General features: G+C 49.0%; 1 protein-coding gene and 1 long non-coding RNA gene across 2 annotated transcripts; one reads left to right on the top strand and one right to left on the bottom strand.

Annotated features, from left to right (window-relative positions):
- The first annotated feature begins 1673 nt into the window (after window positions 1-1673).
- On the top strand, window positions 1674-3206 carry LOC120639514 (lecithin-cholesterol acyltransferase-like 1). The gene is made up of 2 exons (XM_039915370.1): window positions 1674-2120; window positions 2193-3206. The coding sequence occupies exons 1-2, from the start codon at window positions 1684-1686 to the stop codon at window positions 3100-3102; spliced, it is 1347 nt and encodes a 448-aa protein (XP_039771304.1). The 5' UTR covers window positions 1674-1683; the 3' UTR covers window positions 3103-3206.
- A 4405-nt stretch (window positions 3207-7611) lies between these two features.
- LOC120639510 lies at window positions 7612-9118 on the bottom strand. Its single transcript, XR_005661459.1, has 2 exons — window positions 8385-9118; window positions 7612-8283 (listed from the first exon to the last, which is right to left on the bottom strand). It is a non-coding gene; the product is annotated as an uncharacterized LOC120639510 (long non-coding RNA).
- Between the last annotated feature and the right edge of the window lie 9696 nt (window positions 9119-18814).

Here is an 18814-nt window from a genome sequence, read left to right as displayed (position 1 = left end):
AATATTTTGTAGGGACAGGCGATGGCATAACCCAAATTTACGAATGATCCTACACAAATAAATTCATAACTTTTTTACATGACCTAAGATGGAGTCAAACTTTATACCAAAGATTGACTAGACCTAAAATTTGTTGGTTGATAACTTTTCATTTAAGATCATTTACTAGTCTAAAAAAGTATTATAAATTATTTATTTTAAAATTTATAAGTATTACGGATATGGATAGTGCAATTATATAATATAGGTCTAAATCTTCCATAAATTGGCATGGTTGGCATACTTTAAATAATTTTTTGTCATCATAGAATATTCAAAACATTATGCAATATATTCTCCATAAACTCATTGACTCCCCAGGCTAGTATCTCATACAACTGAAGTCATACTTTGAGATTTCTACAATCTAAACTTTACATACAATAAAATATGCTTGGCACATTCTTTCTATATCTATAGTTTATAATAACCACAGCGTAGAAGTTCACATTTTTTAATTTTTTTCTATATTCTAAGGATTAAGATTTTTTTAAATAAATTTGTAATAAAATAGAAAAATATATTCAGGGGCTGGTGGGGGTATAACCAGCCTCCGAAAAGAAATTTTTAAAGGTGGGTATGACTCACCTTTAGAAATCGATTTCAGTGTTAATACAAAAGAATGAGATATCTCAGAGTCACAAGTGATTGTGTAGTATGGTGGAGAAGATGGTACACGCAAGTCTTGAGGTAAGTGGTTCGGACTCCAGTTAATATAAGTGTTCATATTTTGTCAAAAAAATTGTACCTTAAAATAAGTGTTGAGGTAAGTGGTTCGGACTCTAGTTAATATAAGTGTTCATATTTTGTCAAAAACTTTTTTATTTTGCCATTTTTACTTGTGGTGGTGGTCGATTGGCTGGAATATTTTGTAACTTTTCTATTTTGTCATTTTTATTTTGCTATTTTCATTTTTCTCTTATTATCAGGAGCATTACCTGTACCTTAAAATAATATTTATAGGGACGGATTGTGACATGATATTAGAAAGGAGAAATGAACAAACCTCATCAAGAAAAATGGAAAGGAGAAATTAAAGCCAAACCATGTTCATGTTGTGGATCGGAACAACAAGCAGATTCTCAGCATGTGCCAAATCTTGAAGCCTCTATGTCCGATCCTAGTCCTGAATAACAAGAAGAAAGGAACTTGTGCTTACAAATGTTAATACGAACAAGAAGAGATACCCCGATGACGTAATTTACTGATATTTTGCTGATGTGTGATCCCGTACATGAATTTTATGCTTAGTTAGCCCTAATCTTTAGCGAAATTCTGGATCAGCTACGCTGAAGTCAACCAATGCAAAATAATTTGCAACTGCAGGAGCCGTGTTGGCTATTAATCTTAAGACCTAAATAAACCACTCGCACATCTAGGGGTGGTAAAGGGCCCAATATTTTGAACTAGAAAATTTAAGGATCGGGCCCTAAAAGGGCCGGGCTCTAAACATATGTATTTTTGAACTAAAAATTTTAAGGGCTTTATTGGGCTGTGAAGAGACCACTAGGACCATGACCCATTACCACCCCTACGCACATCACGCCAGCTGTAGATGGCGTATAAGCCAAGAGAACTAAGCTAACTGCCTGTACAAAACAATATATAGCACCAAAAAGTTGGCAACAAAATATAAACTGATCTATGCGTCGCCAGACACAAATTCAACCGTCCCAAATGGAGCTGCTGCCGCAGCGTCTCTCGCCCCTTGTTGTCCTCTTGCTTGCAACACCATTGTTCGTCGGTGCACCGTCGCTGGCAGACGATGCCACGTCCAGCCTCCACCCTGTCGTGCTGGTGCCGGGCAACACCTGCGCCCAGCTCGACGCGCGGCTCACCGACGAGTACGAGCCCCCGACGCCGGGCTGCGGCATGCCCAAGCAGGGGCGCGGGTGGTTCCGGCTGTGGGACAACTTCACCGCGCTGCAGGAGGACCCCGCGCTCCTGCCGTGCCACGCCGACCAGCTGCGGCTGGTGTACGACCCCGTCGCCGGCGACTACCGCAACATGCCGGGCGTCAAGACTCGGGTCGTGTCCTTCGGCTCCACCCGTAGCTTCCGCTTCGACGATCCTGCACGGAAGTAAGCTATGCCATATCATGCCGAATTTTTCGAGGTATGAGGTGATGAAACCTCTCATTTTGTTATCTCCAGGAACGTGTGCATGGAAGGGCTCGTCGACGCGCTGGAAGGGGTCGGGTACAGGGAGGGAGCCAACCTGTTCGGCGCACCTTACGACTTCCGACATGCGCCGGCCGCACCGGGCATGGCGTCCAAGGTGTTCTCCGACTTGAGCTCCAGCTTCAAGCTGCTCGTGGAGCGCGCGAGCGAGAGGAGCGGGAACAAGCCGGTCATCCTCGTCACGCACAGCATGGGCGGCTTGTTCACCATGGTGTTCCTCGACCGGACCCACCTGGCGTGGCGCAGGAGGTTCGTCAAGCACCTTGTCATGCTCTGCCTCGGCGCGGGGGGCTCGCCGCTGAACATGTGGCCCCTCGCCTTCAACGCGGCGAGCCCTCCGTCATCGCTGCCGGGCACCGTGCTGACGTACGGGAACAGGAGCTTCGCGAGCATGTTCTCCCTCCTACCGTCCCCGAAGGTGTACGGCGACGCGCCGCTGGTGATCACCGGAGCCAAGAACTACTCGGCCAGCAACATGGCGGAGTACCTTGCGGCGGTCGGTCTCTCCGAGGAACAGGTGGCGCTCTACCGAACAAGGGCGCTGCCGGTGACGCTCGACATTAGGGCGCCGCTCGTGCCGATGACGTCCATCAATGGCGTTGGTGTGCCCACGATAGATAAGCTGGTGTTCTGGGACGGTAACTTCAGCGCAAAGCCTCAACTGGTGAACGGGGATGGCGATGGGCAGATCAACTTGCAGACAGTGTTGGCGTTGGAAAGTTTGATCAGAGCCCACCCGGATCAGGGTTACTTCAAGTCAATTTTGATCCCCAACACAACGCACAAGGGTATGATCTCGGATGAATTTGCGCTCAAGCGCGTGGTCAGCGAAATTCTTGAGCAAATTAAGCCACCTCATGATACGGGGACATTAATAAATTAATGTTACGTGCTGCTGGGACAGGAATTATCTATCACTAAGGATAGAGTTATATATATTGTATTGTGTTGACCTTCATTATTGCAGCTACTTGATAACCTTTAAAAGCTCAAAACGCTATTCTCCAAGATATTCCAGCTCTAGTGTACAACACGCTTTTTGTACCGTTTTCAAACCGTGGATACACTACTACGAAAACAGTCGTAGGAACATCTCATATTTTTTCAGGAGTGGGTTAAATCATAACCTGAGTGGAGCTACCGAAGCAGTTGACCTGTCCATGGAAATGTATTTTTACGGGCAGACAATGGCGTTATCCGCTTCTATATATGATCATTTTCAGGTTTGTGTGACGGCGTCACCCACCCACTAAAAATAGCATTTCTAGGGGCGGCGGGTGACGCCATCATCCTTTCCTTCTCTAAAAATGATCACTATTTTTAGGGGCGGGTAATTGTATGACCGGCGTCTAGAAATCAATTTTTAGACACAGATACATTGGTCACCCACCCTAACAAATAATGCCACGGGCTCCGTTCAAAAACAAATAAAGTCACTCCCACCCACCGCATCCTAACCTTATCTTCTCCTCTCCCCACCTCATCCCAACCTTATGTTCTACTGATCTCACCCCCCTACGTAAGAAACGACCTATAGCGACGCGCACAAAGGTGACCTGCAGTTGTCGGCCGTTACCCCTCAAGTAAAGGTGACGAGCTTCATCTCCGCGCGTCACCTTGGACCAGTTTGGGGCCTCGCTGGGACTCGCTAGAAACGTGGCCCGTCACCTTTGAAAGATCATAGGTGATGGGGCTTAACATCGCCCATCACCTATACTACAGGTGACGCGCTATATTCTTCGCCTGTCACCTACAGTCCATACAAAGGTGACTGGTCCAGAAACTAAGCAGCAAAGGTGACGGCCGTTACTTTGCGCATCACCGCGTCTTGTGATGCGCTTAACCTATGGTCCTTAAAATGTGACGCATTACGTGTATAGTTCGTCACCTATGTGTATGCCCTAACTTACCAGTGCACATGTGCCTTGGAACTTAGCTGTTTTTTTGTCGAACAATTCAAACGTCGCCGTAGTCGTACACGTTCTAACAAAAAGATGAAAATTGCGAGGTAACAAAGCACATATTATATATATATAGGGAGGGGGGGAGGGGGCTATTTAGAGCGCTGGGTGTTGGATTATTATCCAGCGCCCCCCACCCCCCACGCTAGCCCCCCATCCGAAAACGGAAAATGGAATCTCGAAACCGGAAAATTCTTCGTTCAACCGGAAAAACCCATGAACAGGGATTTGAAACTGGAAAATAGAATCCTGAAACCGGAAAATTCTTTGTTCAACCAGAAAAAGACATGAACAGTGATTTGAAACCAGAAAATGGAATCCCCAAACCGGAAAATTCTTTTTTCAACCGAAAAAACCCACGAACAGGGATTTGAAACCGGAAAAAGATATTTCTGTAACCGGAAAATTGTTATCTCAACGGGAAAAGAACAATCTGAAACCGAAAAAAGGTATTCATGAAATCAGAAATTTGTAATATTAACCAGAAAAGAACATGACACACCTCTATTCAGGATCTGAAACCAGAAAATATATTTCTTAGACCAGAAAATTGTGCTTTATCCGAAAAATTACCCGAAATAGGCTGAAACAGGAAAACAAAGATTCAATAACCGTAAATGTGTTATTGCAACCGAAAAATTAAATTTGTAACAAAAAAATTATGAATATATCAAGTATGTTGGACTACATAAGAAATCCATTTGCCTCGGAAAGAGTATCGGCCGTGGTCGGAAAATCAAAATTTCTAACAAGAAAATTATGAATATATCAAGCACATTGGGTGTGGGATCATACTGAGGATAGAAGAATGTTGACTTTTTTGCAACAGAAAAACAAAATAAGGTGGAAGCGAATGATTATTTGTCAAGATTCTTATTGATGTCTTATAATACCTCCGTTGATTCCTCGTAGGTTTGTTTGGACTTGGCCGTCGACTTTAGGAGCTTCATTTTTTGGTTGCAGAATGGATAGCCATGACTTAGCTAAATTTTCCGATTACGGAATGGATGCTTATCTTTTTCCGGTTTAAAAAAGAATTTTCCGGTTTTGGATCACATTTTTCCGGTTTTGGGGTTGGGGGAGCGTGCTGAATAACTTATTCAGCACCCTGGGTGCTAAATAGAGAATATATATATATATATATATATTAGCTCTATTTAGTACCCTGGGTATGGAATAAGCTATTTCATCCCAGAGAACTATATATTAAGAGAGCTACATACAAACTACGATATACATAGTCACATGGCAGCTCCCTGAGAACTTCCGCCCCCATGAAGATGGGGTAGACAAATCCGGCGACGTTCTCCATGAGGGGCACGTTCACCGGACGTCTCCCAAGGTGGACGAGGTGTTTGAGTTGAACAAATCCCTCATGACGCCGATTACCCAGGCGTCGCCGTAGTCGAAGGGGTGGAACAGATTGAACCCCGGGATGTCAGGTGCCGGAGCCGCAGCCGGAGCCGGAGCAGGGGCCAAAGCCGGCGCCGGAGCATGCACCCGGGCCGGAGGTAGGGGAAGAAGATAGCGATAGTGACGAGGGGAGGTGGGGGAGGAAGGAGGCGATGGAGATGACGACGACGAGTCCACTTGAACAAAGTGGCTGCAGCGGCGGCGGCTGGAGCTAGAGCCAGAATCCGACATCGCGGTGGCGGCTGTGCGAGAGCAGAGGTGTCTGAGGGGAGGTGGTGGAGGAAGAAGATGGCAGCCAAGAGCGCCCAGGGGGGGCAGTATATAATAGAGAGGAATGCGAACCGGCGCGAGCTGTTCCCGAAATCGTGGGAACCGATAGGGCGTGTGCGGTTGCCGAGAGGGCACCGGCGGTTGCGATTCCCAAAGTAATTGACATAGGTGACGCGCAATATATAGCGCGTCACTTATGCAAAGATAGGTGACGCGCTATATAGGAAGCTGGTCACCTTTCAAGTGAGACAGGTGACGGCCCCCCCTCATCTCGCTGCCCGCGCGCTCCACCCACATCCTCACCACACACCACGTTCTCCACCGCTTGCGTCGGCTTGGAGTCTACCACCACGGAGAAGCAGACCCTCGCACAGGGGCCGTCCGCCTGGCCTCCACAGCTAGCACTGCGCATGAGCAGGGGTAGGTGGTGGACGTAGCGGCGCGGCGATGAACCGAAGAGCCGCGAACGGTAGTGCGGCTTGGGCGGCCATAACAGCGCGACGGGTGGCATGGCCATGGCTTGGAGGTGGCAGCATAGGGCGGCGACACCAACGGCAATGGCTATGACATCCTCCAGTAAGATTTGGCGCGGCAGCCTCCAATGAGGGGGCTGGATGGAGCAGTAGACATGCTTGGCCATGGCGGTGTTGATGTCCGCGGACCTCTCTCCGCTCTCCCTACCCGGGCGTTGTCGCTCTCCGACCCCGAGCACAGGTGGCGTGCACAGGCCGAGGCCGCGAGCAGCGTGGACAAGGAGGTCGTCCACGCATACTTCAGCTTGACAGCTTCGAGCGGTGGCGCAAGATCTATGGGTCAGCAATAGAGGGCGTGAACCGCGTGTAGCTGGACATCCGGGAGGGCCATGAACATACGGGGGCCGCGCGACGTTAGCCATAATCCACGACCTGCCACTCCAGCTCCCCGAGAAGCTTCACGCCTTGGACGCTCTACTTGGACTTGCTCAAGCGTCAAGCGCATCGAAGAGCTATTCCTAGGCCGTCCAAGGCCACGCGCGCCTACCTGCATGCTGAGTGCGATATTGAAGGACCGGACAGGCGAACCGGGGGGGGGGGGGGGTGAATAGGAGCTTTTAATAAAATTTCAATGAGAACAAGGCCTATGTCCCGAATTCAACCCGACACACCTCTCTTCTAATCGCCAAGGTGACACAAGCCAACACGTCACGAGTTCACCCTAGAAGCGGTTAAGAAAAGCTCGACGCAATGGAAGCGAGTGAAAATCAATTTACTCGAGCAAGACACGATACAGTGGAAGCATCGATTAGTTAAAACGCCAAAAGCTTGACACAGGGTAGATGAAAAGCAAAGCGATCGACTTGAACAAAGTTACCAACAAAAAGCTTCACTTAAGCAAGCGGTTGATGCTTCAACAAAGAGTAGCACAGTTTAAAAATAAACGGAAGCAAAGCTTCACTAAAAAGCCAATTAAAAGTCGCACCAAAAAGATCTAGAGCTACTCACTATAAAAGAGTCATTTAAATAAGCATGCAAAGACTTACTATTTGAGCTAATTAACACAAATTAATTAAGCATGCAAATAACTAATAGAGACAATTAGCAAACCAAAAGATAATCAATTAGTTTAGTTATGGAAGAGGGTGAAAGATGAATAAATATACACTAGAACATTCGGCGCGCGATGCGCACCCTACAGTTTTAACAATCAAATGCTAGTTGATAAAAAGCGATAATCAAATTATATGCATTTTAATATGAAAGCATTATATCTAGGAGGAAGCACATCATCAACATATTAATATAGGTGTCTATTCGGCATTTGAATCATAAATATTACAGCACATCCGAGCACCAAGCTATCTTAGCCATCAGGTGTCTATCCAGCATCTAAATATGAATATTACGAGACATCCGAGCACCAGGCTCCCCTATGCACTACGTGTTTGTCCGGCATCTCAATCATGGACATCACCAGCAGTGACTTGAAGAAAAGAAATTATTTACATTTGTCTAGCACGTCTCCATAAATTAATTTGATAACGTACGCTACATTAGTTTGCCATCAAACTTTATGACTATCGAAATACCTTGGGCAACAGATTAGAAGTATGATCCGAATGTAGGTTCATAATGCTCAAGACAAAAGAACAAAAAACTAAACAGTTTGCAACCATAAGGTTCTCAAAAGACAACCAATCATCATAGTGGCAAGTATTTTCTCAAAAATATTACTTACTAAATATGGATAGAGAAGTTGGCTATTACAGTGATCTCCATTTGAGCATCCATCAATACTAACAATGGAAAATATCTTTCGGAAGCACATTTCAGAGAACACCTGAATTGACAAAGCATCTAAAGTTCTACCAGTAATGAAAAGAATCCTTTGATTCCTTGTCCTTAGGATTAGGAAATACACTCCTTAGCATCCAAGTCTTCGAGCTGCAACCATTAGAATGATACATTAAGGATCTCTAAGAAAAGAGCACAAGCAAGATTTTATTTAGCAGAGGTGGAAATAAATGAACTAATGAGGCACACACTGTGGTAGTAACACCTATGCTTAAACACAGGTGAGTAACTGATACTAACTGACAATATCAGACCTGAAGCACCGATAGAAACCAGACTGGAAGAGAAAATTAGGAAGACAATACCAACAATAAATAATCACAACCAGTGCCCATTAGGCAGAGAGACGTGATTTGATGAAGAACAAACGACATGGGCAAAAGCACTGTACATCTCAAGTTCAATCAAATATCTAGTTAGCACATCACCTCATAAAAGGTATTTGTCTAAAATTGGGACCATCCTATCTCCACTCGATAATTTGTATGGTTCATCTAACTCAACCTGCTTGCTGTGCTGCAAGCAAAAATTCAAGTTTCCTGTAGCTTGTTACCAGCAAGAAGCAACCACGCTGATCAAATAGCCCAAACATGAGGGTGCAGCCTCAGGATAATTCTTCACATATATCATGTGGGTGCTCTTTTGTCCTTAATATCTTACTAAGGTGTTTACGGGACTATGCACATCAGATTAAGCAAGGAGATTATTATTAGTATTACCTCATGGTGGCAGTTAAACAGTTAACATTGGCCAAGCGGTTAACAGCTACCAGAATTCTGCTTAAATATTTTTCATTGAAAAAAATTGCTTCAAATTAGTCAAATGGTTTCACTTTGCCTTAACTACAAAACTGTACCCTACATTGCAATTCTACTTGAGTGAAAAATATTAAGCAGAATAACATATACATTGCAATTCTAAATATTAAGCAGAATAACATATATATAAGACTCCGCCGGGCCAATGGCCGAGGGGAATCGATCGCCGCCCCGCCGGGGTGCCGGAGCCACTACCACCAAAAGCCGGCGACCGCGGCAAAAGAGGATGGAAGGAGGGGACACCAGTCACCAGGCCGGGACACCGGACAGTACTAGGATGAATGGGAGGGAATACGAGGCCGCCGGCACTGTTGCCTCCCAGGTTTTGGCTTTGCAGCGGGTCCGGCGGCCAGGTAGGCAAAGCCATGCACGCACACGACAACGATGGCTTTATCACTAGTGCCTTTCGCTCTCAATCGTTGTCGTGACGCCCGGCTCTTTCGTACTACTAGGAGATAGCAGTACTAGGGTGGATGGACAGTAGGAGCTCAATTATCAAGCCAGCATGGTAGTAACTACTACTACTAGAAATCGCTCCCGTTCCTACTTGCACTTAGGTGTGTTTAGTTCATTTTGCAAAAACTTGTAAAGATATAAATAGGGCATTTGAAGTGTTAAATGAAGTCTATTTGGAAAACTTTTTACATAGATGGGTTGGAAATCGCGAGACGAATCTAATGATGCTAATTAATCCATGTTTAATAAATAATTAGCGGATGGTTACTGTAGCATCACTGTTGCAAATCATGGATTAAGTAGGCTCATTAGATTTGTCTCGCGATTTACAACCCATCCATGTAAAAAGTTTTATAAATAGACTTTATTTAGTACTTCAAATTAGCAAGATTCTTTTTCATTTTAATGCGTTTACGGTTTTTTTGCGTTTACATGTAAAAAACTAAACAGGGCCTTAGTAGTAAATTGGCAGGTGTTAACCATGGATGATCGATTGATCGATCGATCAGTGAACACAACATGCAGTGCCAAAGCCGGTCGCTGCTATTTGGGGGCCCGGCCGGGAAAGTAGCAAACAACGGGCGGACGTCGCCTTGGGCCGGCCGGATCCCCAGATCCAGGGCCAGGACCAAACAGGCATTACTCGGCGTCGGCGCGTGTGCCTGTTGCTGTGATCCTGTGGTCCGGCTCCTGAACGACGATGACGAGTCACTTGAACTCCCCAAACTGTGCCGGCGGACACGTACGATGACTCCGGCACAGCCCGAGGCCTGCTCACGCGAGATCGGCCTCCCGCAGGATCTTGGCGGCAATCCGCCCCGTGCAGGCACGCGGCGGCGCTTGAGTCATGTTTGGATGGTGGGGTAAAAGAGTAAAATGGATAAATTTGTTTTCCATTTACTCCTAAAAATCTAAACATATAGGGTAAATGTGCCCCTTTACCTATTTGCCCCCTCTTTACCCTTTTACCCCTTAGAGGGTGTCAAATTGGGGTAAAATTGGGTACATGAGAGGCATTGATTGCTATTTTCAACTACTTTTATTCTCATTTTACCCCTAAATCCAAATATTCCATGGGTAAATTAGTTAGAGGCAAATGTGAGGTGTAAAACATTTATCTTTGGGTAAATCTTTACCCCTAAGGCACAAACCAACCCTGCGGCGGAGGAGCAGGTACAGGGATCTCTGTGCCTGCCAGAGACCCCGGCCCGCCGCGACAAGAGGCGGCCGCGCGCATGCGCGCTGCCGGGTAGGGAGCAGGGTTCAAAATTTCGGTCGAATTTCGGCGAAATTTCGGTAAATTTTTCGTTTTCGCTAGACACCGGGAAAAGAAATTTCGGTATTTTTCGTTTCGAAATTTAAAAATTCAAAAAAATTTGTAAAAAAATATGATAAAAAACTAGGTATTTTTCTGAGCGAGTAGCACTTGAAATAATTGAAATATAAGTTGATTTGGTTGGTTAAATTGACTAAATGGGTTCGGACCCGTTAACAATTAAGAGACCCGTTAACATTTATAACCTACCCAACGCCCGTGGGCGGAGTCTCGGCCTTTCCCCACTCCCCTCGTCGCTCAGCTCTGTCGCTCCTCCCTTCCCCTGGCCGCCCGCCGCCGAAGCAGCTGATTCCGGTGTGGCGGACCGAAATTTCGGCGATAAGGCGGCGGGTTTCGGCCGGTTGTAAGGATCGATGGACCAAGAGGGGGGTGAATTGGGTCTTTTTCAATTTCTAAAACAAAGTAAAGCAACCTTAACCTATGCAATGCTAGTAGGGCACCAATTCACCAACCGGATAACTAAGCTACCTACACAAGCTAAGAGAGATAAAAACAAAATAAAGCCTAGCAAGGTAGAGCTAAGTTATGATCTCTAAGTCAAGCACATGAGTAAATTGCATGAAAGAAAATGCTTGAATAAAGAGAGTGGACAAGAGACGACCGGATTTTTTTCCCGTGGTATCGATGTGTTGGCACACACCCCTAATCCACGTTGTGACACTCACAAAGAGTATTGTCACCTCCCAAGTCACCGAGACGAGGGCGCTCACTAAGAGTCTCCGTTCACCATCCCGGTGTGGTGGAGATCAAGCCACGTACAATCTTCTTCTCCGGGCTCCCACAATCCTTGGCAAGCTCCGCGAGAAACACCTTGATCACCAAGATCGCCTAGGTGATGCCAATCACCAAGAGTAACAAGCTAAGGCCTTCACTTGAGCAAGAACCGATCACCAAGAACGGATGCACACTAGCTTCTCTCTACTCAAGTCCTTAATCTTGCTTCTTGATTGATTGAATGCACAAGTGTAACATCTCAAAAATTCACTAAATTAAATCGCGCGCTAAAGTTGTTTTTCGTCGAGCTCGACTCCCCTTGAAAAACCCTAACCCTAACTTCCCGGAAACCCCCCTGTTCCAACCTCCCGATTCCCGGAGAATCAGACCCGACACTGTACCTAGCACCCTGTGTCTCCCTCGACCCGCGCGCCGCACTCACGCGCCCAGGCGCCGCGCGTGGCCGACCGAGCGTCGGTGACGCCGCGAATCCCGCCCTCCTTTTTTTCCCCCTCCTCTTTCTTTCTTTTCTCTTTTCCATTTTCTCTTTTTCTTTTCTATTTTCTTTTCTCTCCTTCCTCCTCCCTCTCTTCCTCCTTTCCTCCCCCGGCGCCTTTGGCCAGCTCGGCCTGCCACCGGACGTCGCGGACGCGCCTCGCCCCGGCTCCCAGTGCGCGCCCCTCCTCCCTCTCCTCCCCATGGCTCACGCACCCGCACGTGCCGAACCCAGCGTGCCGCCGCGGCCTCACCGCGCCCGAACCGCACCGCCGGACCACGGCTCCGCAGCGCGCACGCGTGCGCCCGCGCACGCCGGTCCAAGGCGGCCGAGCCACCGCCCAGGCGCCGCCGCGTGCCCCCGATGCCGCCGGCCGCACCAGCACTTTGGCCGCTGAGCCGTTCGCCGCCTCGGCGCACGCACACACGCGTGCGCGCGCCGCTCGCCGGCCCCCGGCCCCGCCTGCCCTGTTCCCGGTCTGACCCCGCGCATGCCGCTGGCCCCTGCCCCGCCGCGCGCACGCGCGCACACCCTGCCCTGCCCACGTGCGCGCCGCGCGCCGCCCGTCGCTGCGCCGCCCTGTGCTCGCCGCTGCCACTCGCGTCCCGTCACCAGTGGCCGCCCTCGCCGCCCGTGCCCCGCTCCGCGACGCCAGCTAGCGGCCGGGACGCCATTAATGGCCGCCCGCAAGCCCCGCCGAGCCGGCCACCCACCTCCACCGCGCCACCGCCTTAGCGCCGCTATAAAAGAGACCCCGAGCCCCCGGCCATCCCCGCAACCACCTCTGCCGCCTCCAGCCGCTCCTCCCTAGCGCTAGCGCCGCCGCCACGCGCCACCAGAGCCGCCGCCGCCCGCTCCCGTCGCCCCGCCTCTGAGCGCCGCCCCAGCCTGAGGTGAGCCGGGGAATCGAACCCCACGTGCTCCCGGCCCCTTTTCCCCTCACCCCCGGCCGCCGCCGTGGTCCAGGACGGCCAAATCGGCCGCCGCCGGCACACGGGGACGCCTCCCCTGTTTCCCAGCGTGGGAGGGAGGAAGGGGATGGCGATTTTGCCAAACCCCCCCCCTTTTCCTTTATTTCCTAAAGAAACCTTCCACCATTTTTGCCTTTTTGCAGAAACACCCCCACCTTTAGTGTATTTGCAAATAAACCCTCTTCCAATATAACTTAACCTCAAATATACCCTGACCTCTCCAGAATAACCCTAAAAGCTTCCAAAAATTACAAACATACCCCTGCCTACTCAAGATTATTCACAACCAGGCCCCTGGCCCCTTAACTAACCCTCGAACCTTTATAAAACCTATCATTTCATGTATCAAACAACCCCGGATCAAACCAAAACTTTACCATGTCTAATTTAATTCAGCCTTGACCATGTCACTCAGAGACCACTCGAAATTATCACTTTATACTCTATATTTTATGTGTCTCTGATTCGAGCTCAACGATAAACCTTTTATTTCTTGCGTCTTGATTGTTGCGTGTTTGTTTGCGTCGTAGATCACGGAGTGAACGAAGGAGAGCCCGTCAGCGAGCAGTACTGTGAGCTGGAGAACGAGGACCAGTTCCGCGACCCCGAGCCCGAAGGACAGGACTTCCCCGAAGGCTACGAAGACGGCAAGTTCAATCCCATCCTTTGATGCAAGTTTCTGTCCTAGTTTTTATAAATACAACCCAAAGGCCTGTTTTATAAAATTGCATATGTTTTGCTTGCATGAAAACACGGTTGGATAGCCACCCCTTGATTTGTGACGACCATTCCTTGATTACCTAGATTAATGTCTGATTTTGCTTGGACGTTAATCGATATTAGAATGCTTAGGACTTTACTCATAATACTATTTGATTTATAAAGAAAATATGTGTGTGTGGGACGGGATAAAATGTGGATTTTCGAAAGATGAGCATGGACGGGATGGACGGCATTTCTGTGTGAATTGCCGATTGGTGTGCTTATGCCTGTGTGGCAGGGCAATGAAGGGAGATATCCATCTTGTCGTGTCTAAGGACCGAGTTGGTGTGTCATCTCACCTAACTCCACTTTCGTGCAAACCACTCGACCGTTGAATGGGCAACGGCGTAGCATAAATCCCACTAGTTGGTGTGGTAGCCATCAGGAGAGCTGAGAGCAACGGGTGACTAAGGAAAAGGGATAAGCCCCGAGTGACTTATGCCCGGTTATACCTAAGTGAACGGTCGATGACCCCTTGGTACATCCCGTGATGGCTAGTCAGGCTTAGCTATGGTGGGTAATGGCTATGTTGGGATCTACACCGACACGACGGTGTTCGAGTTGTGGTATCCTACTTGTGGGTAAAGTTGCACACCTCTGCAGAGTTAAGAATCTATTCGAATAGTCCGTGCCCACGGTATTGGGCGAGTTACGGTGTGGTCACATAACTAGTGTTTCTTTGGGACGGGCTGGTGTGAGTTGTTTTGGAATTGGTTCCGGCAGTTGTGCCGTGTGCTACGACGGACGGGGAGTCCGATAGCAGTTTAAAACCTGAACTCTGTGTTACTGCAAAAACTGATTTCTAAAAGGTTTTCCGTAAAATAAACCCCTGCATAAAATGTCGTTTTTCTGCAAATTAAACTGTAACCTTATCCTTGATTTATCCATGCATATTATTCTGTTATAACCCCTCCGTGGGTGTGGTTGGACTTGCTGAGTACGTTTGTACTCACCCCACTCTTACTTTTTACAGAAGAAGACCCAGACTTCATACCGGACGACACCGAGTAGGGTTATCGTTCTACACCCAACCTTGCCTGTGGTACCGGCCCTGTCGAGATGCCTCCGCTGTCGCAATACTCTGAGCCCGTGGTAGACCCTATGTGGTTTGCGGTCTGGTGTTACGTTGTAGCTTGGTTAATTATTATCATCATCTGTATCGAGTGTCCTCCAAGGTTTGTACGGTTTTGAACCATCTGATGTAATAAATGTGGCATCAGCCTCCTGGGACTGGTGCTTTGTATCACATTTAAGTCTTCTCTTATGAGGGGACGCTTCAGGTGGTATCAGAGCCGTAGGTTGGCCGTAGGACGTGACCCTAGGGGCGAAACCCGTTTTCAGGACCCTTCACCTTAGGACTTTTCTATCCTTAATCCTTTCCTCACATGGATACTTACCTTTGGTTCTTGCCCTATTCCAGATGGCTGACAATGGATGGATCGGCGGAATCTGTTTCGCAGAGCCCGGCCTTCCTAAGTTGTTGATACTCAGCCTGGAACGCATTGGAGTTGTGGATCCGCCAGAGTTTCTTTATCGAGAGTACGACTCCAAGGGCACTCTTCGGTGTGACCTGATGATCTTCATAGCAAGAAGCACCCGCTACCCTGATGTGGACCCTTGGTTCATCTCCACCACTGGATTCCGTTTCCCGGATACCTATCGGAAAGCCGCCCGTAAAGCCCTGCGACGGCTCCGAGTGATCTACAAGCATCACCTTCAGCGAACTCCTATGGGGTTCTTCCCGCCAACTGAAGGAAGAGGACGCACCTGGATCGCCCGAATGAGAGGACTCGGGAGGGAAGAAGAAGATCTGGAAGACACTGTATCCCACCTGTCCATCTATCTCACCGGCCTGGATGAGCTCTACCGCGAGCAAGCAGCACAGCTAAAGCAACAAGTCCACAGAGCAGAAAAGGCAACCCAGGAGCTGGAAGAACAACAGACGAGGACCGTACACGCCGAATATTCCCTGGCTGCCCTCCAAGTCCAAATGGATGAAAAAGAGGCAGAACTGGAAGAGCAGCGGACAAGGGCCGCACGTGCCGAGAACTCGCTAGCCGCTCTCCAAGCTCAGATGCGGAGGTACGAGGCTCGCTGGGGAATAGGTGGATGGATAGAGGAAGATGAAGAAGAAGAACCCATGGAAACCCATTGGGACGTAGGTACTCAGACAGAGGAAGAAGAGCCCGAGGAAACCCATTGGGATAAGGGTACTCAGACCGATGATACCACGGATCAGTATCTTCCACTGAAGAAGCGCTCCCTTAGGATTGAGGAAGAATCCCCATGATAGGAGTAGTCTCTAAGCTAGAACCTTTGCTCTAATAATCATGTACCCATGAAGTTGTACCCCACCATGATGCCATAAATAAAAATCATCTACCCCCTTTGTGTACCTCAAATAATTGTGCAAGTTTTTCACCATATCTTTGTTTTCAGATGGCTGAGGAAGGTTGGACCCAGGGCGACTGCCAAGCTGCACCTGGCTTCCCCAGCCTGTTGATCAACGCCCTGGAGAGCCTTGGCGTCACGGAACGCCCAAGGTACTACAACAGAGAGTACGAACACCATGGCACTCTCCGCTGCAGGGTGATCCTAGTCATCGCCAGAAGTGATCGCTACCCCCAACATCCAGTCCTGGCGAGTGACCGCTACAGGGTTTAGGCACCAAGACACCTATCCCTTGGCCATCAGAAAGACGCTCCGCTACCTGTGCCGGATTTTCGAAGAACACCTAGCACCCACACCAATGAGGTTCTTCCCGCCGGCCATCAGAACCCCTGTTTGGGAAGCTCGCATGAGGAGTCTGGAACGACGCCGCCATGAAGAGGACCCTCTGTACCAAGTGTCTAACTACCTAGCCGCTTTGGATCAGCTCTTCGATGAACAAGCCCACCTGCTGAGGGAGCAGACCCATCGCGCTGAGCAAGCTGAACTCGCGGTGAGGCTCCAACAAGTCCGAGCAGCCCAAGCCGAGGCAAGAGCCGCAGCCGCGATCAGCAGTGAAGCGGTTGCACAAGAGAGCCTCAGACAAGCCCGAGACCGGCGCATGCAGGAATGGACCAGAAGTGGGACCCCAGTTCCGGCCATCGGAGAAGACCATGTTCTACTTGGGACACCCGTCATAGGATGGGGAACGCTCTTTGGAAGCCCTCGAGCCCTACCCGAGAACCCCGAAGGGTCTACCGCTGTCAGAGAAAGAGAAGTTGCTGCTCAGCCCCAAGAGAACGGGAACCCGGAGGACGACGAGCCATTTGTTTCCCCGGAAGCGCGTACCACCCCAGAAGAAGACTCGCCCCGCGAGTAGAATGTCCAACCCTACCCTGTTGTTGTACCCTTCTAGCCCTTTCAGTTTAAGTTGTATCCCTAGTTTGAACCTGTACCCGGACGTGTAGTACGCGTTCTAGTTGTGTCCCCGTGTTGTACCCTGCATCGCTTTATTGAAGGTTGCTTGTTTGCCTTGTAGTGTGCTTGTTGTGTGTGTGTGCCTTTCGGCAGAAGGTTAATTCTGCCTTTTCAAAAATACGAATTAAACAACTTAAACATCACCTAATCTCAATCTCACAAAAACCCTACCCAATCTGCAGATGGTTTCTCGAAGCGTCACGAGGGCCTCTCGCGTCAGGGACCCTGCAGCTGCTGATGCAGGAATGCGTCCTAACGGACAAAACCATCCTCAGGAAGAACAAGAAGTGAGTCAGGGCAGAGGAGAAAATCAGGATGCACAGCTACCACCACCACCCTTCGCGGACCTGGCACAAGTGATCCATAACCAGACTCTTATACTGGAGACACTGGCCAATGCTCTAATGAACAGGCAGCCACGAGAGCAGACCTTCAATGACAAGCTAACAGCTTTTCTGAGGGCCAAGCCACCCACTTTTGCCGGATCCAGCAACCCCTTGGACGCAGATGACTGGCTCCGCGTGATCCAGAGGAAGCTCGAGCCGTTTGGGTGCCAGGATCGAGATAAAGTCCTCCTGGCAGCACATCAACTCACCGGGACTGCCTTAGCCTGGTGGGAAAATTACTGCGCTGCTGCCAGAGATGCCTCCACCATCACCTGGAATGAATTCGTGAGAGAGTTCCGCCGCTATCACATCCCCTCAGCTACCATGAAGCGCAAGGCAGATGAATTCCGCGCACTTCAGCAGGGGAATATGACGGTAGAGGAGTATACACACCAGTTTATGGAATTGGCTCGCTATGCACCAGAAGAGGTGAACGACGACGAGAAGAAGCAGGATATGTTCAAGAAGGGACTAAATCCAGAACTCAGGACCCTGCTCACCCCTCAGATCTATCCTGACTTCAACACCTTGATGAACAAGGCAATCCTCACTGAGAAGGCCAAGAGTGATGAAAGAAAGGATAACAAGCAGCAAGTTCCTGGAGAGTAAGGCCCGCCAGCAGGATCGTTCCCAGAAGGCCAGAAGTTTCAGCTACAATGCACCAAGGACCCAAGCCCCAATGCAGTACAGAACCCAGTCCCAAGCGACAGGACCACGGGCCCCTAGCACACAGCTCAGAAGCCAGAACACCATGAGGGCCCCACAGAGTAATGCGAGCCAAGTCACCAACAACAACAGCAATGTGAGAGCCTGTTTCAACTGCCGAGAGACAGGGCATTTCATCGCCGACTGCCCTTATGCCAAGAACAAGCCAGCCACTTCAGCTTTCTCCAACACAGTGAACGGACCCAAGCCAGTGCTGACCGGTGCCAACCGAGTGCCCCTCCGTGGCAACACCAACAACAACAACAATCAGCAAAGGCAATCCCAGCAGTCTTTCGGACGGGCCCGCGTCAACCACATCGACGCGCAGGAAGCTCAAGGAGCTCAGGGCGTAGTACTCGGTGAGTACCTAGTTAGCTCAACTCTTGCAACAATACTGTTTGATTCTGGAGCATCACACTCATTTATATCCTCGAGTTTTGTGGAGAAACATAAAATACCTACAGTACTACTAAAGACACCCCTATTGACCCGGACGCCCGGGGGAGACATCAGGTGTCAACTGGGCTGTCTACGGGTGAGGATTAATTTAAGTGGGGTAGAGTTCCTAGCAG

The sequence above is a fragment of the Panicum virgatum genome, chromosome 7K (assembly GCF_016808335.1).
Source record: "Panicum virgatum strain AP13 chromosome 7K, P.virgatum_v5, whole genome shotgun sequence".
Lineage (NCBI taxonomy): Eukaryota > Viridiplantae > Streptophyta > Magnoliopsida > Poales > Poaceae > Panicum > Panicum virgatum.
The sequence above is the reverse complement of the archived record's forward strand: the minus strand, read 5'-3'. Positions and strand labels throughout refer to the sequence as shown.

Coding starts and splice junctions, on each gene's coding strand:
- LOC120639514 (XM_039915370.1), top strand. CDS start 1,684: ATGCGTCGCCAGACACAAATTCAACCGTCCCAAATGGAGCTGCTGCCG. Junction 2,121..2,192: donor TTCGACGATCCTGCACGGAA/GTAAGCTATGCC, acceptor TGTTATCTCCAG/GAACGTGTGCATGGAAGGGC.